The sequence below is a fragment of the Xyrauchen texanus genome, chromosome 4, assembly GCF_025860055.1.
Source record: "Xyrauchen texanus isolate HMW12.3.18 chromosome 4, RBS_HiC_50CHRs, whole genome shotgun sequence".
NCBI lineage: Eukaryota > Metazoa > Chordata > Actinopteri > Cypriniformes > Catostomidae > Xyrauchen > Xyrauchen texanus.
The window spans coordinates 1,206,425-1,234,239 of NC_068279.1; the positions used below are offsets into that span (position 1 = coordinate 1,206,425).

A 27,815-nucleotide genomic window follows, 5' to 3' on the forward strand; every position below is an offset into this window, starting at 1 on the left:
TGGATTGTGGATTCCATTGCTTTGGCCTACCAGACCCAGTCTGTGCTAGCCCCCTTGCGGGTTCGAGCACACTCTACAAGGAGTGTTTCATCCTCGTGGGCACTGGCTAATGGCACCTCTCTAGCAGACATCTGTAGAGCAGCGGGCTGGGCAACACCCAATACCTTCATGAGATTTTACAATCTCCGGGTTGAGCCAGTTTCGTCCCGTGTCCTTTCAGGTATGTACAGGTAAGTTTTGTTTTGTGGGGCAGCTGGCCGGGTGTACCGCTTGTGTACAGTGCCTTTCCCCTCCATGAGGTGAAGCCGTGCACTCTTCTCTCCCATGCGTGTTCACGATCAGTGAACCATGGATGTCCTTCCTCCTAGACCTCTGGCTCATGAGTTCAGCAGAGGAATTCCTAGTCGGACCCAGTACATGTGCTAATGTGCCCTGTACTGGGGTAAGTGCTCCACAGGTCTCAGGTTAATCGGTACCCCTGTGATGTATCTTCCGCGGAATGGTCTCCCTTTTTCAGTAGACCCACGTCTCCCTTGGCAGATTCCTCTCTGCCCCAGTCACTGTGTTTTTAGAGCTCCTCCCCTACAAAGGGAAGGACCCACGCTTCCATGTGTGGCCTCGGGCCATATGACATATTTGCCACTTTTTTTTACCATCAGGGCAGGGTGTGGCCTCCATGGAGTCTTTTCCCCCTGAAAGAATAGGAAGGGAAAAGAACGCCTTCCCTGGTGCATTTTATGAGCATTTAAAGGCTCTAGCTGAATATAATATTCTGTGGAGAGACAAACTTAGAGAGAAAAGGCAGTGACTGGCGCACCCATACTAGATTTGTCTCCTTCCCCCCCTCAGGGTTGTTGGGAATCACATGAAGTTTTGGGGCATCTGGGGAGGCTACTTGCAGTCAGAGTGTTCCTACGCTCACAGTAGCTTGCCTACACCTTGATAAACTTAGTAATAATAATAATAATAATAATAATAATACGTTTAATTTGGTTAGCACCTTTCCAAGAAAGCTTCCCATTAATGACATGATACAATAATAATTAGACTTAAACTTGCGTCTACAGTGTCAAAATGCTCAATGAGTGTTATTAGAAGAAGTGAGGATGTTACACAGTGGAAAACACTCGACTGTCCCAACTTTTTTGGAGTGTGTTGCAATCATCTGATCTGAGTGTATATACATTTTTTTATTTTTAACATTTATAAGATAAAACATCTAATAATGTGTTGTGGTAGATTAGAAGTTACAAATCACCCCTTTTTGTTTTTATTAACATTTTCCATACTGTCCCAACTTTTTTGCAATTGGGGTTTTATATTAGTACATCTTTGTTGTTTGTGAACAAGTGTTGTTTTCTGTTGTTAAGAGCCAACTGTTACATGTGTTTAATTTGTCAGTATATAAAAACAATAAGAAATATTTTACCTTTCTGCATTTCCTCAAACACATTTGAAGATTTGGAATGATGAAAGAATTCTGTGGGTAAATAAATGAGTTCACACAATAATAAATTACTTTTGCATTCTAACAGAAAACAATCCTCAGAACAAATGGGACGGAGACACTAGTGCTACCTTTTAACTTTTCCCAAAGGAATTTCGAAATCTCATCTTCATCAGCAAGAGCGCTGCCACACAGAGCTACAAAAGAACACAAGGAGGAAGTTTATCACATTTATTTTGCCAATGCCAAAAACAGAAAGTGTAATCTGATCTGAAACATATGCATCATTTATGGACATATATACCATGACTGATTGTGTCCTCTAATTTATAGAATAGCTTGCATGTTTGTGTCCCGTGCAGATGTCCCATACCGCAAGAGGACATGATGGACATTGTTGCTACAGATGCTTGACAGGTAAACATAGTTTAAGCATATAGAAAAGTCTAAAGAACTCCAGTGGTCGATCCGAGTTCCTTTTTCTTTAATCTCTACATGGTCATGAAAAAGCACAACATGACTGTTAGTAGAAGTTGCTGGATCTGTGATTATTAATGATAAATTATCTTAACATGAGCTCAAGGGATGGATAAAGGAAGGACAGTATATTTTGTGTGTGTGTGTGTCTAATGCATGTGTGTATCCTGCAGTTAGACAGGACAACACTAATTACTATCATATAGTATATGGTTTTAATCAAAGCTTCTCATAGTATGACGTTACACACAGTGGACACAATCATTTGGAACTCATGTTCCAAGCATTTGAATATTACAAATAATACACACATATTTGTTTTGTATTGTGTACAAACTAGTCATTGTACAGAGTGCAATAATTATTGAATATTCCGGGTTCAACACAAGTTAAGCTCAATCGACAGTAATTGTTTCGTAATGTTTAAAAAAAAAAAAAATCTGGGGTAACATTGAGACACTTACAATGGAAGTCAATTAGAATGAACATTAAAATACTCACTGTTTCAAAACTATAAACACATGACCTAAACAATATGTGTTTTAACATGATCTGACATAAAATCACTTACTAACCACATCTGTGTTAAGTTATAGACAATTTTATAACTTCGTTACCATGACAATGTAATGTCAACAAACCTTAAAATGACTGTATAAATTACATTTTAAGCAACTTTACAGCTCAAATAATGCACATGTTTTAACAGAAGAATTTATGTTTTTTAATAAAATTATAAGATTCACATTTCTGACTTTAAACCCTCCAAAAATTGATCCCATTGACTTCCATTGTAAGTGTCTCACTGTAACAGATTTTCCTTTTTTAAACTAAAGGAGGGACAAAACCCTACCGTTCCTTGAGGGAGGGAACGAGACGTTGTGTCGAATGAAGTGACACAAGGGGTCTTCCTTAGGAGCCTTGTGTACCTCTGAACTTGAGAAAATGCCAATGTGAATTTGGCAGACAGAATTTGCATGTCCCGCCCACGGACATAGGGGTATAAAGGGAAGCGGGCGTGCATCTTTCAATCGGGTTTTTGCACTGAGGAGCCGAGAATACAAAAATTCAAAATTCAAAAACACCACGCACTAGTCCATGTTACATGAACTGATGAGACAGGTGCAAGCAGGCTGCTGCGTGCTAGAGGCAACTATGTCGGCTGCACGTAACCCTCCTCAACGGCCCCAAAATAGATGTCATATAGAGACTTTAGGTTCCCAGCACCCTTGAAGGGGGAACAGGTGCTACATGACTAGCATGGAAGCAAGCCCGGCAGCCACGGCCTTTTCTCTCTCTGTGTCTCTCGCATAGAGTGTGAAGCGGCTGGGGCTATCTTAGCGCTATGAAATGCGTCGGGGATGGCGGTCTATCCCGGTCCTATTCTTTCAGGGGGAAAAGACTCTCTGGAGGCCACATCCTGCCCAAGCTAGGGGGAGGTAACACCCGCTCCGTTGTGCCGCGCTACCGAGTTCTACCGGCTCGGACCCGACCATACAAGGGACGAGACCGATCAACCCTGAGATTGTAAAATCTGGCGAAGGTATTGGCTGTTGCCCAGCCCGCTGCTCTGCAGATGTCTGCTAGGGAGGTGCCATTGGCCAGTGCCCATGAGGATGCCACACTTCTTGTCGAGTGTGCTCGGACCCACAAGTGGGCGGGCACAGCCTGGGTCTGGTAGGCCTGTGAGATGGCTTCAATGACCCAGTGAGCTATCCTCTGTTTGGAGATGGCGTTCCCTTTCCGCCGTACGCCAAAGCAGACAAAGAGCTGCTCAGAACATCTAAAGCTCTGTGTGCGGTCCAAATAGATATGCAAAGCACATACCGGACACAGCAACAAAAGGGCTGGGTCTGCCTCCTCCCAGGGCAGTGCTTGCAGGTTCACGAACTGGCCCCTGAAGGGGGTCGTAGGAACCTTGGGCACATAGCCCGGTCAAGGCCTCAGGATAACGTGAGTATGTGCCGGACCAGGGAGAGGGCCATCAGCTCAACTGAACTGGCTCCAAGGAGGTTCTCTGAAGGCCCGTGAGGACCACTGAGAGATCCCAGGATGGGAACAAGCATGGCTGTCAGTGTTCAGTCTTTGAGGAACCTGATAATCAAGTCGTGCTTTCCCAGGGACTTGCCATCTGCATCATGGTGGGCCGCAATAGCAGCTACATACACCTACAAGATGGAGGGGGACAGCCTCCCCTCCAGCCTCTACTGCAGGAATGAAAGCACTGACTGATCACTTTCAGTCAGAAAACTTTACGGCGTAAAGTTGCCTGGTGGAGGGAGCTCTGGCTTGGTTGATCGTGTCTATGACTGCAGGTGATAGATCCACTAGATCCAGGGACCAGACGTGGAGGTTCCAGAGGTCTGCCCAGGAAAGCATAGTGGACAGTCGCATGTCAGCCTCAGACTGGGCGAGCAAACCCGAAGGTGGCAGCCCAGACGAGTCATCAGCATCAGATGCACTCATCTTGAGTTTGGATGGAAGCAAGCGAGCATGCTGGGGGGTGGGTGGTTCATGGGGATTTACCCAGTGAACCCAAGCCTGTCGTCATCCCCAAATCGCTTTCATCGCCAGCTGGGTCCCATGGGAAGAAGGAACGACGCAGGGGCGGCCGTAACATTGCCATGGACGTTCAACGCCTGCTGTGTATTGCTCTTTTGTGAATGAAAATATAATCTTTTAGAGGGGAAAATACATCTCTTTTAAAGGTATACACTCTTTACAGATGCGGCGTAAGATCCAACAGCAGTGCTTCTTGCCAATAGAGGTGAGTGGAACAGTGGTGAACTCAGCTTGCTGTTGCACAACCGCTCGACTCTGAAGAAAAAATCTGACTGACAGATGCATGCCCGCTTCCCTTTATACCCATATGTCCGGGGGCAGGACATGCAAATTATGTCTGCCAATTTCACATTGGCCTTTTCTCAAGTTCAGATGTATGCGAGGCTCCCAAGGAAGACCCCTTGTGTCACTTAATTCGATACAATGTCGAGTGAGAGACAGAAGGGGAAGGATTTTTAGGGGTTCAAGCTCGAAGAGTGATCAGCATTACTCCACAAATGCTGTTGATTGAGCTTCACATGTATTGAACACGGAATGTTCCTTTAAGACAGTCCTTTAATAGAGTTTGTTACCTTGTAGGTAGAGCATGTCAATTTCAGGCTGGTTCTTATTTTTTGAGCCATTTTCAAACTGACTGCCAAACCCAGAGATGTCCACAAATGCTCCAATGAGGGAATAACCTGCTTCATGAGGAGTGATCTCAAACCAGGGGTCTGCAGACAGATAACTCATCCATCAAATGGTGACATTTCTTTCCCTCACACACACACACACACACACACACACACACACACACACACACACACACTGACTCACACACACAAACTGACTCATACACTCACTCACACACACACACAAACTGACTCACACACACACACAAACTGACTCACACACACAAACTGACTCATACACTCACTCACACACACACACAAACTGACTCACACACACACAGACTGACAGACAGACAGAAGCACATACACACACAAACTGACTCACACACACACACACACACACACACACTCACTCACACACGCACAAACTGACTCACACACACAGACAGACAGACACAAATACACACAGACAGACAGACACACATGCACACACAGACAGACACACACAGACATACACACGCACACACAAACACACACAGACAGACGCACACACACACTTGTTTGTGCAGCTATCATTATGAGCACTCTCCATAGACATAAGGATTTTTATACTGTACGGACTATAGATTCTACCCTCATAAAAACTTGTGCATTTTTACATTTTCACTTAAAGGGTAACTAAACCCTAAACCAACTTTTTTTAGTTAATGATCTGTAAGAATGGGTCTTTATTAGTACTAGTCATTGATTCAAGTAATTTTTTTGACATTTGTGTATAAAGTGTTTTAATTCTACAATATATGGTGTAAAAACGTCTGAGTGCTGCCCTCTTCAGGTTGAACGGTGGCTACTGCAGTTGAATTTTCCTATTGGCTGTTGCGGTAGTTTGTGACGTAAGCGGTGAAAGCTGACGTAAGCAGGTTCCAGCTCACCACGCCCTTGGTACGAGCTAGACACTGGCCCCATTCTCCCTTGCGCGGCTGCTTCGCTAGCATCGTCGGATGCCGATCGCGATGCAGGAGTTAAAACCGCAGTTTGAGCCAGCGGCTCAAATTGATATGGCTCCGGCCCTGTGTCCACAGACAATTCACCCTCCTCCACTTCAGGTGAAGGTGGGGGAGAAAAGTCCTCGACTTCAAAAGACCGCTCCATGGCAAAGCTAGTTGCGTCACTCCAGTCACTCTCCATTTTAGAGTCTGACAGCAGCTGTCAGTTAATCCCTCACTATGGGTCTCAGGTGCACGCCCCCCCGCTCAGCCCCACCCTCGGTTCGTACCCTCTATCCCCGCTGGGGTCTGCCCACTTTTCCAGCATTTTTCAAATATTGCTAGTGGGTGGAGTCAGACTCTGAGCAGGGGTTTAGTTACCCTTTAAACATTGTTTAATACGTTTCTAAGCGATCAAGTCAAGTAATTTTATTTGTATAGCACTTTTCACAACTCACATAGTTTCAAAAAGCAGCTTTACAGAAGATACAAATGTAAAATCTATAATGTCTTAGAGTAATCATTGAGAAACCAGACATACTGTGGGGGCCAGTTCCCCTCTGACTAACCCCACCCTAACCCTAAACCAGACTCACTGTGGGGGCCAGTTCCCCTCTGACTAACCCCACCCTAACCCTAAACCAGACTCACTGTGGGGGCAAGTTCCCCTCTGACTAACCCCACCCTAACCCTAAACCAGACTCACTGTGGTGGCCAGTTCCCCTCTGACTAACCCCACCCTAACCCTAAACCAGACTCACTGTGGGGGCCAGTTCCCCTCTGACTACCCCCACCCTAACTCTAAACCAGACCCACTGTGGGGGCCAGTTCCCCTCTGACTAACCCCACCCTAACCCTAAACCAGACTCACTGTGGGGGCCAGTTCCCCTCTGACTAACCCCACCCTAACCCTAAACCAGACTCACTGTGGGGGCCAGTTCCCCACTGACTAACCCCACCCTAACCCTAAACCAGACTCACTGTGGGGGCCAGTTCCCCTCTGACTAACCCCACCCTAACCCTAAACCAGACTCACTGTGGGGGCCAGTTCCCTCTGACTAACCCCACCCTAACCCTAAACCAGACTCACTGTGGGGGCCAGTTCCCTCTGACTAACCCCACCCTAACCCTAAACCAGACTCACTGTGGGGGCCAGTTCCCCTCTGACTAACCCCACCCTAACCCTAAACCAGACTCGCTGTGGGGACCAGTTCCCCTCTGACTAACCCCACCCTAACCCTAAACCAGACTCACTGTGGGGGTCAGTTCCCCTCTGACTAACCCCACCCTAACCCTAAACCAGACTCACTGTGGGGGCCAGTTCCCCTCCGACTAACCCCACCCTAACCCTAAACCAGACTCACTGTGGGGGCCAGTTCCCCTCTAACATCATGAATATAATGACAACATTACTTATGTATAGTTAAATTCATGTTTAAAATGTTTAAAATAAGTAAGTGTTAAGGGTCAGTGTTTAAACAAATATTTAGTTTGAACTGTAATATTAATGATTAATGTCTTTGAAGTTCATCCTGGATTAACTGCAGAAGTTCATGTAGATGCAAATGTCCTTTGTTAATTACTGATGAAGGGTTTTGTTGCCAATTAATTGATTGTCTATGTTTTCCATTATAAGAGTGTAGTCAATCAATAGATCGAGGTGATGCAGGCAGAGATCAGTGAGATGCATCGCAGTTCAACCTGGCCGGTACACTGGAAATGTCCTCATAAACCACTTTAACCTGCCCACACACGCACTCATACACACACACACACACACACACACACACACAGACCTGCTTCTTTGTGCTGTTTGCATCGCTTGTCGATCACTGTGTAGATGGGATACGGGTCTTTACTGTTCTTGCTGTTCCACTCTGAGAGTTTGTGTTCGTCTATCTGAAGAGAAAACCAAAGACAATTGTTACACACTAAACGCTTTCAATCCCAAACAAGTTCAAGTGATGAAACTCGACATGCTCTCAGTAAAGTTCTCTTTCTACTGGAGAAAAAGAAGTGTGATCGTTTCCTTTGAGGCATTTTCACCAAAGTTACAGTTTTGATACCTTTTTAATTTAAATTAATTTTAACACTAGGTTGTTGGTTATACTGAATTTAATTAAAAAAATATTTCATTATGTAATTACGATCAGTTCATCAATAACTAGGGGGGTTACTTTGAGGTCCAAATTCAATAAACTAATAAAGAAATACAACACACATTTTAAGACGGAATACAACCACTTTTACTAGCATGAAAATCATAAAACTTGTAAGTCATGAATTTTATTATGAATAGTTTCAGACCTCTTTCACATATGAAGTGATGACCATCACTGCCCAAGCGTCTGTCAAACTGAAGATGTCTTTCTCATAGTAATAAGTCTTCAGTTTGGAAAATGCTTCACTCCAGCTCACTCCTCTACCACTGAGTCTCTGCACAATCTTTTGTTTCACTGTCTCCAGATTGCTGGACCAGTCCGGTTCTTGGTATAATGACGCCATGCACCTTGATAGAAAGAAAATCCCTCTTAGAGTTCATCTCATTTCTGACATTCCAACATGAGCTCATGGTTCCCCTTCAACACACTTAACGTTGTGTTGAATGTAGTGACACAGGGGTTCTTTCTTGACAGCCTTGCGTACCTCTGGATTTGAGAAAAGGCTAATGAGAAATTGGCAGATAGAATTAGCCTGTCCCGCCCCGAGTATACGGGTTTAAAGGGGAAACGGACCTGCATCTGTCAGTCAGATTGTTACTTCAGAGCCGAGCGTTTGTGCAGCAGCAAGCTGAGTCTCACTACTGTTCCACTCACCTCTACACACAGAGCATTGCTGTTGGATCTACGGTGCCTTACCAGCAGCGTTCTCCCTCTCTGCACGCTGTGCAGTCCATGCCCCTGGGCACTTCTGTAAAGAGTGTATACCTCTTAAAGAGATGTATTTTCCCCTCTAAAAGAGTATTTTTTCACTCACAAAAGAGCAATACACAGCAGGCATTGAACTTCCTTTTCAGGACGCATCTTTTTAAATATGCCCTTCCACCTCTGTGTAGTTCCTGGATGTGGTTGATATCTCTCCAAACCTGATGGTCATAGATGCTGCCTCGTGTGTCTGGGCCGTGACAGATAGAAGTACAGAGATCACAACTCTGCTACTCAAAGATGCGATAGAGCCTGTCCCTCCAGCCGAGATGAAGAATGGTTTATACAGCCCTTACTTCATCAAACCCAAAAAAGGCGGTGGGTTTGCAGCCAATCTTGGACTTCTTGGATTTCTCAACTGGGCTTTACACAAACTCCCGTTCAAAATGCTCATGCAGAAAGAGATTTTAACCTGCGTTCAGCATCTAGATTGGTTTGCAGCGGTAGACCTGAGACCTGGTCCACGTCTCCATTTTGCCTCGACATCGATCCTTCCTACAGTTTGCATTCGACAGCCATATCAGTACAAGGTCCTCCCCTTCGGCATGTCCCTGTCCCCTCGCGACTTCATGAATGTCATAGAGGCAGCCCTTGCCCTTCAAGTCAACTGGGAAAAGAGCAAGCTCGCCCCAGTTCAGAGCATCTCTTTTCTCGGCATGGAGTTAGACTCAGTCACAATGTCGGCGTCCAGAGGCTCCTGGGGCATATGGCATCCTCAACCGCGGTCGCGCCACTCTGGTTGAAGCATATGAGACCACTTCAGCACTGGCTTCAGACTCGAGTCCCGAGATGGGCATGGCTCCACAGCACGTACCGTGTATTAATCACCCCTTCCTGTCATCAGACTTTCAACTTGGCTGCGCAAGTACGCATTTCCCCCAGTGAGCCTTCTTGCACAGGTGCTGTGCAAGGTTAGGGAGGACGGGGAACAAGTCACCTTAGTGGCTTCGTACTGGCCCACTCGGACATGGTTCTCAGATCTCGCGCTCCTCACAACAGCACCTCCAAGGCAAATTCCCCTGAGGAACGACCTGCTTTCTCAGGGACGGGGCACCCTCTGGCATCCGCGCCTAGACCTCTGGAACCTCCATGTCTGGTCCTTGGATGGGATGCGGAAGATCTGAGTGACCTACCACCTGCGGTCATAGACACGATCAACCAAGCCAGAACTCCCTCTACCAGGTAGCTTTACGCCCTAAAGTGGCGCTCGTTCGCAAATTGGTGTTTGTCCCGCAGAGATGCGCAGTTCGGTCAGTGCTTTCATTCACGCAAGAGAGGCAAGAGAACACATGCGCTTTTATCCCAGTAGATCCCACTAACTCGGCTCCCTTGATGACTCCTCCCTTGCCCTCTGGACTGCGAATACAGTGGAGGAATTTGCGACCAGATCCACTACGAGTTTCAAGTACTCTGTACTGGGGTAGGGCTCCACAGGCCTAATTCCCTCTTCAGAAAACTCCCTGTGATGTATTTTCTGCAGTATGGCGGACCCACTGTCTCCCTTGGGGAGTCTCCCTGCCCCCGGTGGCTGTGTTTGTAGAGCTCCTCCCTTACTAGGTAGGACCTACCACCACATTATTTCCACGTGTGGCTTGACAACCCATGTGAAGTATTGTCCACATGTCACCTCCCAACAGCCTGGGCAGGATGTGGTATCCACAGAGTCTTTTCCCCCTGAAAGAATAGGAACGGAAAAGAACACCTTCCCCGACGTGTTTTATAGCGTTAAGATTGCCCCAGCCGCTTTTTGCTCTATGACGAGAAACATAGAGAGAGAAAAAGGCCACGGCTGGTCGGCTTGCTCCCATGATAGCCATGTCGCTTGTTCCCTCCTTAGGTGTGCTGGGAACCCAAGAACTGACACTTTGTTGGGGTGTTGGGGAGGGTTTCGTGCGGCAATACAGCTGCTTCTAGCATGCAGTAGCTTTAAATGGGACCTCTTGTGTCACTACATTCGACACGACATCGAGTTAGTGACAGAAGGGGAACGTCATAGTTACTGTTGTAACCTCCATTTCCTGATGGAGGGAACAAGACGTGTGTCCCCCTTACCACGACACTTACCACTGAAAATTGATGGAGGGAATGAGACGTTGTGTCCCCCTTGCCACGACACTTACCTACCACTGTAAATGGCCGAACCTTTCTCTCGGCTCCTCAGTGAAAAACCTGACTGACAGATGCACGTCTGCTTCCCTTTATACCCGTATGTCCAGGAGCGGGACATGCAAATTCTGTCTGGCCTTTTCTCAAATCCAGAGGTAAGCGAGGCTCTCAAGAAAGAGCCCATGTGTCACTACATTCGACACAACGTCTCGTTCCCTCCATCAGGGAACGGAGGTTACAACAGCAACCATGATGTTATATTTACATAAAGATTGGTTCTAGCAAACGTACATTTGCTTATGTTTGCATAGACACCGTAATGCACATTTTTGTCAGCATCTTAAAACAGCCCAACCCAAGCACTTTAAATAAAACATTTTATAGAAGCTTATAGTTTTGTGTGGGGTGTCAGGTACTTCAACAGATTCCTTCCATAGTTTTATGCACTTGAGAGATGTTTAACCCAAGCTCATAACTTACATTTTACATAGTTATTCTTATCAGTAAATACTATGAACCAAAGTCATACAATTGTCATTTTTCAAAACAACTTTTCCTAACAGCACTTGTTACTTTAAATAGTTCATCAAGCAAAGGCATGCACACATACACTCACCTAAAGGATTATTAGGAACACCTGTTCAATTTCTCATTAATGCAGTTATCTAATCAACCAATCACATGGCAGTTGCTTCAATGCATTTAGGGGTGTGGTCCTGGTCAAGACAATCTCCTGAACTCCAAACTGAATGTCAGAATGGGAAAGAAAGGTGATTTAAGCAATTTTGAGCGTGGCATGGTTGTTGGTGCCAGACAGGCCGGTCTGAGTATTTCACAATCTGCTCAGTTACTGGGATTTTCACGCACAACCATTTCTAGGGTTTACAAAGAATGGTGTGAAAAGGGAAAAACATCCAGTATGCGGCAGTCCTGTGGGCTGAAAAGGCCTTGTTGATGCTAGAGGTCAGAGGAGAATGGGCCGACTGATTCAAGCTGATAGAAGAGCAACTTTGCCTGAAATAACCACTCGTTACAACCGAGGTATGCAGCAAAGCATTTGTGAAGCCACAACACGCACAACCTTGAGGCGGATGGGCTACAACAGCAGAAGACCCCACCGGTACCACTCATCTCCACTACAAATAGGAAAAAGAGGCTACAATTTGCAAGAGCTCACCAAAATTGGACAGTTGAAGACTGGAAAAATGTTGCCTGGTCTGATGAGTCTCGATTTCTGTTGAGACATTCAGATGGTAGAGTCAGAATTTGGCGTAAACAGAATGAGAACATGGATCCATCATGCCTTGTTACCACTGTGCAGGCTGGTGGTGGTGGTGTAATGGTGTGGGGATGTTTTCTTGGCACACTTTAGGCCCCTTAGTGCCAGTTGGGCATCGTTTAAATGCCACGGCCTACCTGAGCATTGTTTCTGACTACGTCCATCCCTTTATGGCCACCATGTACCCATCCTCTGATGGCTACTTCCAGCAGGATAATGCACCATGTCACAAAGCTCGAATCATTTCAAATTGGTTTCTTGAACATGACAATGAGTTCACTGTACTAAAATGGCCCCCACAGTCACCAGATCTCAACCCAATAGAGCATCTTTGGGATGTGGTGGAACGGGAGCTTCGTGCCCTGGATGTGCATCCCACAAATCTCCATCAACTGCAAGATGCTATCCTATCAATATGGGCCAACATTTCTAAAGAATGCTTTCAGCACCTTGTTGAATCAATGCCACGTAGAATTAAGGCAGTTCTGAAGGTGAAAGGGGGTCAAACACAGTATTAGTATGTGTTCCTAATAATCCTTTAGGTGAGTGTATGTGTGTTTCCTGCCAAATTAAACTTAACAAATGTAACTAAATTCAACCATGTTTATTTGAAATCTTACATGTAACAAAACTTGTTACACAAGCACTAATGTGGAAACAGTAATGGGATTATAACAAAGAGTTTGGTTTATTTTATATCATTTCAGTTTGTGTTATTAATTGTCCTTCTACATTAAAATGCTGTTCTTTTGTTTTGATAATATGAAAAGGAATATGCAGTTTATATTGCTATATATAAATTGTTTTATATTGCTAAATATTTTTATAATGTTTTAAATTAAAATTTGAATGAATGGTGTCATGACCTTATACCGTTGCAGGCTCACTATTAGCTATTTTGGGTAGACATCAATGTAGTCCTTCCTACACTTTAGTGTCATCTCAGTCAGCACTTAAAAATCAGGTTTAGACTTTGTTGAAAGTTACCTTTAGTGTCATTATAAAAATCTCCTACTTTATGCTAGGAATGTTTTGGCACTTAAGTCAAAGCTTTACACTGTTATTAAGAGCTTGTCTGAGAAGTTTTATTCATACGGCCCCTGACCATCCGTGTGTGTTTTTGGTCAGTACCATGTAGATCCAGAGACTCCACACAGATAGAGGAAACAGTCCAGAAGACCTGCTTTGCCGAGTTGATCCAGGGATCCCAGTAAACCCACCATGGCTCGTTCTCCTCCTCCAGAACCCAGTAGTGCAATTTTTGGCACCTGCTCATGAAACCCAAATAACACAGCTCAAACACAATCAGCCCTGATGACATCATTGTTCTGGGAAACTGATGTGGTGTTCCTTTGCTACAACAAATCTTTTAGGTAATTTCATGAAAGTATAGACAGACAGATGTAACAAAGCATAACGAAAGGTTTTTCTGGAGGTTTTACCTGACTACACTTTATATCGAGCGTCTCAAGGCATTTTAGAAGGATGTCTTTCCTTCTGTTTACAAACTCTTCCTCGTTCGTATTCAGAGAGTGTCCGATTCTCACCGAACTGCTGCAGGAGTCATACACAGACATACAAGTGCTGCAGTGTAACTTCATTATTTTTATACACATCATTTATAATACAGTTCATTTTGAACAGTCATTCTCATAATTACTGAGATTATTCATTGATATAAATAAAGAGAGAGAGAGAGAAAGAGAGAGAGAGAGACATGGAATCCAATATTCTGACAATCTAAGCAGGATTACCTTTTCTGGGGTTTGGATGCACTCATCTATAAAGTAATAGAAACATTTGTATCATTTCAGAGCTAGTCAGGGCAAAATATTATGAAATTCATGTATGCTAATATGCTAAGAAATGTCACCCCACAAACCAAAGAAACACCAGGCTAAATGAGAAAGTCAACATTATAACTGTTTAACATCAGCACAAACCTACAGACTAAGAGTAATAAAACTGTTCCTTCATTAATATGTAACTATGCAGGAATTAATGTAGGACAAATATACCCCCCATCCCCCAAAAGTTGGGACATTGTGGAAAATGCATGTTTTGCCTTGTGAATTGAATTGTTTAATATATATATATATATATATATATATATATATATATATAATACAATGAAGTGAAATAAAAAAGTCATCATCTTTAGCAGTAATGGGTATCCATCCATCCATCCATCTTCAACCGCTTATCCTGTGTACAGGGTCACGGGGGGCTGGAGCCTATCCCAGCAAACATTGGGCGAAAGGCGGGGGACACCCTGGACAGGTCGCCAGTCCATCGCAGAGAAATGGGTATATGTTACAGAAATTTAAAACGCTGATATAGGCATGTGTAAGTTCATTTATATCCAGGAGAGGGCGCCATCAACTAACTGTGAAGCGAGTTCTTTTCAGCTGTACAGGATGTGATACAGTGAAGAGGAATGCATATTTTATTGGCTCTACTCCACAAACCTAAACCTAAATATCAGTGGAGTAAAAATGCAACCTCTGATTTGCGCTCATCACAGATTAAGCAAACGCGATTACTTCCTGGTTTCAATGTGGATATGAACCCGGGTCTCACGTGCTGCATGCTGCCGGTTGAGCCACATGAGAAGTTAAACACATTAAAACTGATACAAAAATGTCTGGTGTGAAATGTTGCAAGTCAGTGATTAGGCATACTGTCGCCGATCCAAGGGTACCGGAAGTCTCGGAAACAGCATGACGACTTCCTGTATGTTCATGTTGGTGTAACATCAACATTTCTTCTTATAACACTTATTAAGCATTTGAACACTGAAGACACAAGTTTGTTAAGTTTAGCAAGAAGAATTTCCCCCCATTCATCCATTATGCATCGTTGCAGTATTGTGTGCTTTTCAAAGTGCCAAACATACTCCATTTGACAGATCAGGACTGCTTAATAATTGTTTACATTTTTTTATGAAATGTTCAACAAGCACATACTTTTGGCCATGCAGTGCATTTTATAGGCATGTTTCATCGGCCTGGCTAATGTCGCCAAAAACTAGCTGTGAGTCCTTTTTATCTGTACAGGATGTAATAGTGAAGAAGAATGCATATTTCCAAGATCGAATCCCTAAAGTCACTACATCGACACAATGTCCAGTGACTGACAGACAGAGAACGAAAGTTCCCCTACTTCCTTAAAAACTCATCTTGAACACAACATTTTTTCAACTCAAATAGTTACATTTTACAAGTTGTTTAACTAATAATCATTTGTTAAAACAACTTACATTGTTACATTATCAATTCAAGAAAACTCACTTCATCTTGTCAAATAAACGTACAATTCCTCACTATTTCAAATGACATTTTCAAGTTAAGATAACAAACTATATTCATATCGATTGCCATTTTAAGTTGAGGGCACTAATGTTTTTAAAATGTTTCTTAAATGTATTTCTCATCTTGACTAATAACGGCAAGTTTCCCAGATTCCTGATTTACACTGAATTAACTTACAACTTATCTGCTCAAAAATATAACATTTCTTTGAACAAGATCAATGTTACACATGCTTTTACATTGGCTCGGAATTCATTCCTAGTAGGACAATATCTAACAAAGACTGGTGTAAAAACATTCATTTCATCTAAATAATATTCAGGTTTGTCCAGTGTTTTACACAACTGTTGCGGTCACATTGGCAGAGCGGGTCAATGTGCTGAAATTTTCACCAAGCAAGAAAGTGGCAACATTATTACATTTGATCTACACAAATGAAAAATATACCAACTCACCTCCTCACCGCCTTTGTGTTACTGAACAGGAACTCAGCACCTCCCCCTCCCCCCTTTCAACATATAAATCAAATCAAATCACTTTATTGTCACACGACCATGTACACAAGTGCAACAGTGGGTGAAAGTCTCGTGTGCAGTCATGACAGTGACGAGACATATACCAATTACAGTAAACAACATACTTACACAACACAATAATTATATACAATACACACAATATAGAATACACAATATACAATAAGTGGGAGTATATGAAATATATATAAGTAAGTATTGAGGAGAATATGTTGACAGTCCAGTGTGAGATTATAGATGAATAAAGTGCAGTGCTGATTATTGATCGTGATAGATCAAGTGTTCAACAGTCTGACTGCTTGGGGGAAGAAGCTGTCATGTGGGTGGTGCGGGTCCTGATGCTGCGATACCGCCGGCCTGATGGTAGCAGTGAGAACAGGGGCCGGTTGCATAAATCTATTTAAGACTAGTCTTGCAAGTTAGTCGTCTAATTTTTTTCTTTAAGACTGGTATTTACTTTTCAAGTCAGTTGCATAACATTTTAGACTGGTCTAATTTAAGACAAAAAAGTAAGACCGGTTCCCCCTTGGCTAACTTTCCTTTACAATCTATGTTGCCATGGAAACTAATAAACTGTCAAGTGCTCTAGATTCACAAAAGTGGCCCGGGCTTTGTCTTGCGGTATGGCACATTTTAATATTTGCTTTTATGAAAGGGCAATAAGAAGAGAAAGAGTTTTCAAAGACCGTTCAAACCCATTAGAAGTCCTTTCTGAAAAGGAACTGCTGGTGCAGCTAAGGTTTCCTAGACATACAATACAAGAACTAGCAATTGACTTGGAGGAGCATTTGAGGCCTGAAACTTCAAGAAATTTTAGCATTCCTCCACTGCTACAAGTATGTCTAGCTCTACGCTTCTTTGCCACAGGATGTTTTATAAACACAGCTGCAGACTTAATTGGGGTACACAAGTCTACAGCATCAAGAATCATTCATCGGGCTGCCTGTGCACTGTCAGGAAGACTTCCACTTTATCCGACTGACATCTCTACCTTGAACAAGGTGAAGGCAGATTTTTTCAACATTGCAGGATTTCCAAATGTAGTTGGAGCCATTGATGGAACACACATTAGGATTCAAGCACCTTCAACTCATGAGCCATTGTTTGTTAATAGGAAAGGCTACCACAGTATTAACGTGCAGGCCATTTGTGATGCTAAACTAAGAGTGCTCAACTGTGTTGCTCGTTGGCCAGGATCAACCCATGACTCTAGAATTTTAGTGAATTCCCAAATTCATGATGCATTTGAGAGAGGAGAATTGCAGGGTGTGCTCTTGGGTGACTCTGGTTATCCACTAAAACCCTGGCTACTCACACCTTTCTTAAATCCAGTCAGTGTGCCTCAAGCTCAGTACAACACAGCCCATGCCAAAACAAGAAATGTTATTGAAAGGTGTTTTGGAGTCCTGAAACGAAGATTTCATTGTCTGCATGCAGAGCTCAAAATGAAACCAGAAAGAGTCTGCAACATAATCTGTGCATGTGTTGTTTTGCACAACATGGCAAGGTAATAAATATGTTTTTAACTGCAATTAAAACTCCTAGCTACATATTCCCCAATGATTTTAAATTAAATGAGTAAAATATCACTTTCCATTTAATAGAGATCTTGCACTCCCAGACTTGGAGAATGACCAAATTTGTGAAGAACCCACTTTGGAGATTACCGAGGCAGGAGGTGAAGATGGATCTGAGCGTTACATTCGACAAATGATTGTAGAAAACATTTTCTCAGTTTGACTGAGAAAAATGAAAGAATTGATACTTTCAAATGAATTGGACATATTATAATTTATTCATTGAGACAATACTTACAAAATATTTGATGCATAGTATCAGTAAAATCAGCTGAAATATGATATCTTCATCTTCAAATCACAAATACATTAAATTACACAAAAATTCTTCAAATCTCTTAAATATATTTAAATATTCTGTAAACATTACATATGTAAATTCAAAATTAAATACCAGGAATTATGATATACAATTGTTTGATTAGTTATTGGACAATGGTCGATGAGATCTCTAGTTCATGTCCAGGTTTTTAGCTCCAACTTTAGCTTAGTTTTCTCTAATTCTAGTTTTTGTATTTCTAATTTTAGTTTAGTCTCTTCCAGTGTTAATATTTTATATTGTTTTTCAAGTATATTGTTCATGGTTATCTTGCTTGGAGTGTCTTTCTGTGTCTCGGTGTCTGAGCCACTTCCCACAGGTGCCATTTGGGTGCTTTCCAAATCATCATCTTTAAAAATAAATAAAAAAAAGAACAACATTAGCAAAATTAGAAAGTGACAGGTACGGTATTTTTTGTTGTAAATTTTTTTTCCTGCTAAAATGCACTACGGTTGCTAGGGAGGGTAGAGTCACATGGGGTAACCTCCTCATGGTCGCTATAATGCGGTTCAACGAGTCACGTGATAAGATGTCCGGATTGACGGTCTCAGATGTTGAGGCGAGTCACTACGCCACCACGAGGACTTGGAGCACATTGGGAATTGGGTGTTACAAACTGGGAAGAACCAGTGAGACACTTCCAATGCAAGTCAATGGGGTATTTTTAGAGGGTTTAAAGAAATGTGACGCTTATAATTTTATAAAAGCACTTACATTCATTCTGTTAAAACTCATGTACAATTTGAGCTGTAAAGTTGTTTAAACCGTCATTTTAGGGTTCACAGTGTTACGTCGTCATGGCAATGAAGTTGTATAATTGTCTGTATCTTCACACAGATGTGGTCAGTGAGTGATTTAATGACAGTAAAATCATGTTAACACACATATTGTTTATGTCTTGTGTTTATACTTGTGAAACAGTATTTTACTGTTGACAGATTAAACCCCATTGACTTGCATTGGAAGTGTCTCACTGGACACACATTTGTGCTTTATTTAAATAAACAATGTAGGAGTGCAAATGTTTCCGCTGGTAATCCACATGACACAAATGCCGTCGATTGAGCTTCACTTGTATTAAATCTGGAATATTCCTTTAATCAAAATCGGTGTAAGAGCATGTGTGCTACAATCTTACTGAACAAACACTATGAAGAAACAACACAGTTCATGGGAGAAGTTTTACTCTTCAATAATTTAAATAATATCTGATGGTTCTAGTTTTTTTTCCTCTTTCTTTGAAACACAAAGGCGCTCAAACTAGTGTGTGACAGTGGCCAAATGTGTCATAGTGAAACTAAACAAGATGAGACGCAACTTTACAGATCACATATCTGTCTCACCACACCTTTTCCACTCTGCTGCTCAGAATTATTCACAAACCATGAAGCTCTGACCTCAAACACACACACACATACAGAGACACAAACACACACACACACACAGAGACACAAACACACTCACACATACACATTCTCTCACACTCACTCACTCACACACACACACACAATCTTATTCTCTCACAACCACAGACACACACACACTTACATACACACACACACACACAGACCTGCTTCTTTGTGCTGTTTGCAATGTTTGTCGATCACTGTGTAGATGGGATACGGTTCTTTACTGTTCTTGCTGTTCCACTTTGAGAGTTTGTGTTCGTCTATCTGAAGAGAAAACCAAAGACAATTGTTACACACTAAATGCTTTCAATCCCAAACAAGTTCAAGTGATGAAACTCGACATGCTCTCAGTAAAGTTCTCTTTCTACTGGAGAAAAAGAAGAAAATGAACCAGAGTCATTTTCACTAAAGTTAGAGTTTTGATAGCTTTTTATTTTAAATTAATTTCAGCAGTAGGTTGTTAAAATATTTAATTATGTAATTATGATCAGTTCATCAATAACTAGGGGGGTTACTTTGAGGCCCAAAATCAATAATCTAATAAAAAAATACAACAAACCTTTTAAGACTGTGTGCGACCACTTTTACCAGCATGAAAATCATAAAAATCTAAAAATAAAATGTTTATTATGAATAATTTCAGACCTCTTTCACATATGAAGTGATGACCATCACTGCCCAAACATCTGTCAAACTGAAGATGTCTTTCTCATAGTAATAAGTCTTCAGTTTGGAAAATGCTTCACTCCAGCTCACTCCTCTACCACTGAGTCTCTGCACAATCTTTTGTTTCACCGCCTCCAGATTGCTGGACCAGTCCGGTTCTTGGTATAATGACGCCATGCACATTGATAGAAAGAAAATCCCTCTTAGAGTTCATCTCATTTCTGACATTCCAACATGAGCTCATGGATATTCTCACATAAAGTTTGGTTCTAGTAAACGTACATTGGCTTATTGTTTATGCAGCTGTATAAGACATAGGTATAACATAAAGAAGAGTCAGACATGCGAGTGCAGCTCTGCAACTGTATTAACAACAGGACAGCGCGAGGACAACAGAACAAAGCAATCGACTGCCGATCGCTTGATTCATTACCTACCGTAACATCCCCCTTTACAAATATTAACTAAAGAATCCCCTTCTAAAATAAGTAAAAAAGAACAAAATACTATATAAACTTTAGGCAACATAACCTTTAAAGCAACTGCAATAAATTTCAAATTAGACACTAATGCCATAACTATAGAGTCCTTGTTACATTAACTGTTCCTTTCCTTTCCAAAACTGCCACAGCAGCCTTTCTAACTTATTACAAATCAAGCCTCTTGGGTGGCTTGGACAATCGGCCAGCCCTAGTGTAAGTGCGACCATCTGATGATGAGGGTTTGACAGGGCCAAGTGAAGCCTGTGGCGTGGGCTTCGCAGGAGGTGAGTCAGCAGATGAAAGGGCCTCTGCAACACTCCCTTCCAGCATAAGAGGCAATTCGGGTACAGTACTGTCCAATGCTTGTGTGGTGGTTGACTCTGCCGTTCTTAGGTGCACTCTGTTTCGTCTATATAGGGATCCACCCACATTTACAAGATAAGAGCATGGTGCCACTTTCTGAAGGCAGGTGCCGACCCTCCATAGCGCAGGGTTTTTCCCTGGAAGGGGCTTCATGCGGATTCTCTCTCCTATGTTTAGCTCTGGCAGATCACTAGCTGACCTATCATAATAGGATTTTGCCAACTGCTTTCGGTGGTGAAGCCCCTCCAAAACCCCAGTTACAACACATGGCTCCAGAAGCTTGTTTGTTTCTGGAAGAGACGTTTTCAGTCTCCGCGACATTAACCTTTGTGCAGGGCTACTTTCCATGTCTTGGACAGGGGTGTTTCTCCAATGAAGGATTGCTTTCCAAGGGTCAGTTCTGTCGTGCATAGCTTTGCGCAGAAGGTTCTTAGCAATCTTGACGGCTGACTCAGCCTTTCCATTTGATTTAGGATGTCTTGGTGAAGAAGTGACATGCTCAAATTCCCAGCTGGAGGCAAAACGCTTAAACAGAGCACCAAACTGAGGGCCATTATCTGTGATCACTCTATCTGGCTGACCATGTCGAGCAAACTGAGCCTTGCAGCGCTTAATGACCGTCTCAGCAGATAGATCAGTTAGCAGTTCAATGTCCCAAAAATCTGAGTAATGATCCACAATTAGAAGATAGTCCTTTTGCCGGTGACTAAACATGTCCATGCTGATGATCTGCCATGGTCTGCCGGGGATGGCATGAGATAGCATGGTTTCCTTCTGTTGGTTGTGCTTTTGCTTTTAAGACACACTTTAGCAAAGTGATTGTCAGTTCCACAGAGTCTGCATGTTTTGCCGTATGCTGGACAATGATCCCTGCCTCTTGAATGCACATTACCACAGTATCGGCATGTCTTGCTTGTGTCTAAGAGTCTTGGTGAATTACTCTGCTTCCGCTGGTTAGGCTTGAAAGGTTTCCTAGCAACAGCGTGAACCGTTTCGGCTGGAGGCATGCACGCGGTATCCATCGCTCTCATATGCATAGCGGTCTGTTCAGCTGTGCGACACATCTCAATGGCTGTGAGCAGTGTTCATTTTTTTTTCACTTAACAACCTGCGTCTGATCCCTTCATTTGTAATGCCCAGTACGATTTTGTCACGAATCATTTCATCCTTCAAACCACCATAATCACAAGTTGCAGCTTTTTCTCTCAATCTGGTCACATAATTGTCTATGGATTCCCCTTCCTCCTGTTTACAACAGCCGAACACATACCTCTCATAAATGACATTTCTGGCAGGCTTGAAGTATCCATCCAATGCATCTAGGATGGTTTCAATGTCTCTCTGTTGCGCGTCTGTGAAATTCAAATTGCCCGGTAAACATGTCTGCATTCGGATCCCATCACACTTCTCAACGTGGCAGCTTGGACCTCCCTGGTCTTGTCAGCCAGGCCCGTGACCAGCGCATAATCCTCAAACTCTGCTCTGAATAAGTCCCAGTTAGCGCTCCAGTCTCCGTTCATGTTCATCGGTGACGGCGGAGGTATGTTAGCCGCGATGTGGACTGGTACGCCGCTAGACGGGCGAGGCACGGCCGCAGCATTATCAGCGTCCATAATCGAAGAAATGGTCGAAATCAGCAGTTACAGCGTGAACTCAAGAACGAACGCGCTAGGTATCTTCTGACACCATGTTTATGCAACTGTATAAGACATAGGTATAACATAAAGAAGAGTCAGACATGCGAGTGCAGCTCTGCAACTGTATTAACAACAGGACAGCACGAGGACAACAGAACAAAGCAATCGACTGCCGATCGCTTGATTCATTACCTACCGTAACACTTATGTTTGCTTAGACACCGTAATGCACAATATAAAACAGCCCAACCCAAACACTTTAATAAATGTTTTATAGAAGCTTATAGTATAGTATACAGATTTATGCACTTGAGAGATGTTTAACCCCAGCTCATAACTTACATTTGATTTATTATCAGTAAATATTATAAACTCAAAGTCGTGCAGTTGTCATTGTTTCCCAACAGCACTTGTTACTTCAAATAGACCTTGTTCATCGAGTGTGTTACCTTGTAAATTCAACCATGTTTGAGTACTAATGTGGAAACAGTAATGGGATTATAACAAAGAGATTGGTTTATTTGATATCATTTAAATGTGTGTTTTTAATGTTTGAATGAATGGTGTCATGACCTTATACCCTTGCAGGCTCACTATTGGCTATTTTGGGTAGACATCAATGTAGTCCTTCCTACACTTTAGTGTCATCTCAGTCAGCACTTAAAAATCAGGTTTAGACTTTGTTGAAAGTTACCTTTAGTGTCATTATAAAAATCTCCTATTTTATGCTAGGAATGTTTTGGCACTTAAGTCAAAGCTTTACACTGTTATTAAGAGCTTGTCTGAGAAGTTTTATTCATTTGGCCCCTGACCATCCGTGTGTGTTTTTGTTCAGTACCATGTAGATCCAGAGACTCCACACAGATAGAGGAAACAGTCCAGAAGACCTGCTTTGCCGAGTTGATCCAGGGATCCCAGTAAACCCACCATGGCTCGTTCTCCTCCTCCAGAACCCAGTAGTGCAATATTTGGCACCTGCTCATGAAACCCAAATATCACAGCTCTTATACACTCAACCACAATCAGCCCTGATGACATCATTGTTCTGAGAAACTGATCTGGTGTTCCTTTGCTACAACAAATCTTTTAGGTAATTTCATGAAAGTATAGACAGACAGATGTAACAAAGCATAACGAAAGGTTTTTCTGGAGGTTTTACCTGACTACACTTTATATCGAGCGTCTCAAGGCATTTTAGAACGATGTCTTTCCTTCTCTTTACAAACTCTTCCTCGTTCATATTCAGAGAGCGGCTGATTCTCACCGAACTGCTGCAGGAGTCATACACAGACATTCAAGTGCTGCAGTGTAACTTCATTATTTTTATACACATCATTTATAATACAGTTCATTTTGAACAGTCATTCTCATAATTACTGAGATTAATCATTGATATAAATAAAGAGAGAGAGAGAGACATGGAATCCAATATTCTGACAATCTAAGCAGGATTACCTTTTCTGGGGTTTGGATGCACTCATCTATAAAGCAATAGAGTAGACATGAAAGTACATTTGTATCATTTCAGAACTATCTAGGGCAATATCTTATGAAATTCATTTGAAAATGTAGGATTAGATTTTTTTTTTAGGTTAGTCAGATATTTAAAAAAAAAAAAAAAATGTTCACTTTAAAGAAATACTGTGTGGCTATGCACAATTTTCCATATGATAAGAAGTATGCTAATTTGCTAAGAATTTTTTTTCCCTCAAAAAACAAAACAAAGAAACACCAGGCTAAATTATAAAAAGTCTGTTTAAACTTAAGCACAAACCTTTATAAAACTGTTCCTTCATTAATCGGTAACTATGCAGGAATAGCTCCATTTATGTCCAGGAGAGGTCGCCAAAAACTAGCTGTTAAGCAAGTTCTCTTCAGCTCTACAGGATGTAATACAATAAAGAGGAATAAATATTTTATGGACTCTAGCTTCTCCTTTGCAAAGTGTAGCCTTGACTTGCATCTGTGAAAGCAGCGGTAAATGCTGTTGACTGACAGGTTAACCAAAGTATTCCCGAGCCCATGTCATCCATTACAGACGCATGACGGTTTTTAAGACCACGCACATTCAGAAGGGGTTTTTCAGCCTTTTACGTACCAAGATTTGACCAGATTTCTTGAATATTTTAATGTTGTTCTTAAAGTGCTGTATTATTTGCTGACACATCTGTTGTCAAATTGGCAAGCCGTGACCCATACTTGCTCCTGAAGGTCTAGTATTTTTTTGGAGGCTATATACATGCTATAACACAGTTGCCTCACCTGTTTAACATCACCTGTTTCACGTCACCTTGTTATGTCAATTTGTCATATTGTTATTTTGTCCTAAATTGCCCCTGTCTCAGCTCTTAAATTCACAAGATAGCACATCAAATAATGTGTTGTTGTAGTGCTTTCAGTATAGCAATTTTACTCATATAGCACTACACTCAAAGCTCTTTTACATGGGTACTCTCCTCAATCACCACCAGTAACCAGTATATTTTATTATGATTATTCAAGCTGACTAGTCATGTTACCTGTAGCCTTTTGAATTAGAGGGGTGTGGTTATGTTTATAAACTGATTTGTAGTTAAAGAACACAGAGGCACAAAGTCATGCTTCTCTAAAGATGCATCAATTTCTCACTTCTCAGACACTGAATGCTGTGATGAGTAATTAATGAGTAATTAATTAATGAAACAAATAACATTCAGACATTATTGGGTTATTTATAGTGAAGAAGTGACTTACAGCCAGAGTTGGGGAGTAACGAAATACATGTAACAGGAATATGTATTTAAAATACAGAATATAAGTAACTGTATTCCACTACAGTTACAATTTAAATCATTGGTATTTAGAATAAAGTTACATTCAAAATGTATTTTGAAAACATTCAAAATACATTTATACATATAAATGATGTGATCCAATACATGCTGTAAAATGTAATTTGTAACATATTCCGTTAGATTACTCAAGGTCAGTAACGCATTCTAAATACTTTGGATTACTTCTTCAGTACTGGTAGATTTTTTAACTTTATTTGACAATAAAAATGTCTTTGTTACTGTTGTAACCTCCGTTCCCTGATGGAACGAGACGTTGTGTCGAGTGAAGTTACAATAGGGGTCTTTCTTGAAGGCCTTGGTTACCTTTAAACTTGAGAAAAGGCCAATGAGAATTTGGCAGACAGAATTTGCATGTCCCTCCCCCTGACATACAGGTATAAAGGGAGGGAATCATGCATCTTTCCATTCTGGTTTTGCACTGAGGAGCCATGCCAGCCACACCTTTTCTCTCTCTATATTTCTCACATAGAGTTAAAGCGGCTGGGGCCATCGGGAAGGCATTCTTTTCCAACTCCTATTCTTTCAGGGGGAAAAGACCCTGTGTAGACCACCACCTACCCAGGGTGGGGGAGGTGAAGTGTTGTCAAATATGTCACATGTGTTTTCAGGGCACATGTGGAAATGGTGCGGTGGTAGATCCTACCTGCTGCGAGGGAGGAGTTGCTACAAACACGGCGACAGGGGGGCAGCTAGGACAGTAGGAGGACTGTACTGCGGAAAATACACACATGGGGATTAATCCACAAGGGCCCATCCTGTGGAGCACCTATTCCAGTACAGAGTAATTTTAGTACACGTAGTGTGTCTGGTCGGGGAATTCCTCCACTAAATGCACGGACCAGAGGGCTAGGGAGGAAGAACATCCAGGGAGTGCGAATCTAGTGGACTCTCCTGGGAGAAAAGAGTGCACGTGATCACCTCAGTGGAGGGGACAGATGCTATATGCAAGCGGAACACCCGGTCAGACATTCCACATTCCCGAGTTCTACGTACTCGGACCTGAGAGAACGTGGGACGAGACCGACTCAACCCTGAGATTGTAAAATCTCTTGAAGGTATTGGGTGTTGCCCAGACCCCTGCTCTGCAAATGTCTGCTAAGGAGGTGCCATTGGCCAGTGCCCACGAGGATACCACACTTCTCGTGGAGTGTGCTCGAACCCGCAAGGGGGCGGACACTTCTGGGGTGTGATAGGCTCAGGCGATGGCGTCAGCGACCCAGTGGGGAAGCCTCTGTTTGGAGATAGCGTTCCTTTTCTGCTATCCACCAAAGCAGACAAAGAGCTGCTCAGAATGTCTAAAGCTCTGTGTGTGGTCCACATGTATGCAAAGCACGCACCGGACACAGCAACGAAAAGGCCGGGTCTGCCTCCTCCCGGGGCAGTTCTTGCAGTTTCACTACCTGTTCCCTGAAGGGGGTAGTAGGAACCTTGGGCACGTAGCCCAGGTCTTAGGACGACATGGGTGTCTGCCGGACCGAAATCCAGCCAAGTGTCACTGACAGAGAATGCTTGCAGGTCCCCAACCCTCTTGATGGAAGCGAGCGCGATCAGGAGGGCCGTCTTCAAGGAGAGGGCTTTGAGCTCAACTGATTCTAGCAGCTCGAAGGGGGATGTCTGAAAGCATCCCATCCAGGGGCCAGACATGGATGTTCCAGAGGTCTGGGCGCGGATGCCATAGGGTCCCCTTCCCTGAGAAAGAACGTCCTTCCTCAAGGGAATTCGCCAGGGAGGAGCTCTCACGAGGAGCGTGAGATCCGAGAACCAATTCCATATGGGCCAGTAGGGGGCCGCCAGAGTGACTTGTTCCTCATCCTCCCTGACCTTGCTCAGAACCTGTGCAAGTAGGCATGGGTGATGAACAAACGGTACGTGCCGCGGCACCATGCCCATCTCGGGACTCAAGCCAGTGCTGAAGTGGTCTCATATGCATCAACCCCAGTGGCGCGACCACCGTGGAGGATGCCATATGCCCCAGGAGCCTCTGGAATTGTTTTAGAGGAACCGCTGTGTCTGGCTTGAATAAGGTGAGACATTTCAGCACCGACTGCACCAGGCGAGCTTGCTCTTTTCCCAGTTGACCTGAAGCCCTAGACGACTGATGTCCAATCTTGATGCCAGACACAAGTTAAAATGTGTTTTTGCGTGAGCATTTTGAACGGGAGTTTGTGCAAGGTTGTGATCTCCGCAAGTACATTGTTGCCGTTTTCACCATGCACTGAGGTAAAGTGGACACCGCTAAAAGGGGGCGAGGGACTGGCAAACTGAATCGCGTTGCCGAGTTGGATGGTCCTG

At 42.9% G+C, this 27,815-nt stretch overlaps 1 protein-coding gene across 2 annotated transcripts in view; it reads right to left on the bottom strand.

Annotated features, from left to right (window-relative positions):
• Positions 1 to 27,815, bottom strand: part of LOC127643255 (cytosolic phospholipase A2 gamma-like) — a 53,089-nt gene that overhangs the window by 12,452 nt on the left and 12,822 nt on the right. The window contains exons 1-9 of one of the 2 annotated variants that reach the window (XM_052125924.1): positions 16,159 to 16,250; positions 14,147 to 14,172; positions 13,835 to 13,946; positions 13,524 to 13,660; positions 8,391 to 8,592; positions 7,880 to 7,982; positions 5,059 to 5,199; positions 1,579 to 1,644; positions 1,430 to 1,480 (exon numbers count right to left, since the gene is read on the bottom strand). In XM_052125924.1, the coding sequence (XP_051981884.1) occupies positions 1,430 to 1,480; positions 1,579 to 1,644; positions 5,059 to 5,199; positions 7,880 to 7,982; positions 8,391 to 8,592; positions 13,524 to 13,660; positions 13,835 to 13,946; positions 14,147 to 14,172 (838 nt within the window). In that variant the 5' untranslated portion in view covers positions 16,159 to 16,250. Of the gene's footprint in view, positions 1 to 1,429; positions 1,481 to 1,578; positions 1,645 to 5,058; positions 5,200 to 7,879; positions 7,983 to 8,390; positions 8,593 to 13,523; positions 13,661 to 13,834; positions 13,947 to 14,146; positions 14,173 to 16,158; positions 16,251 to 24,144; positions 24,171 to 27,815 lie in introns of those variants that run through there. The other variant, XM_052125925.1, reaches the window with a different exon arrangement.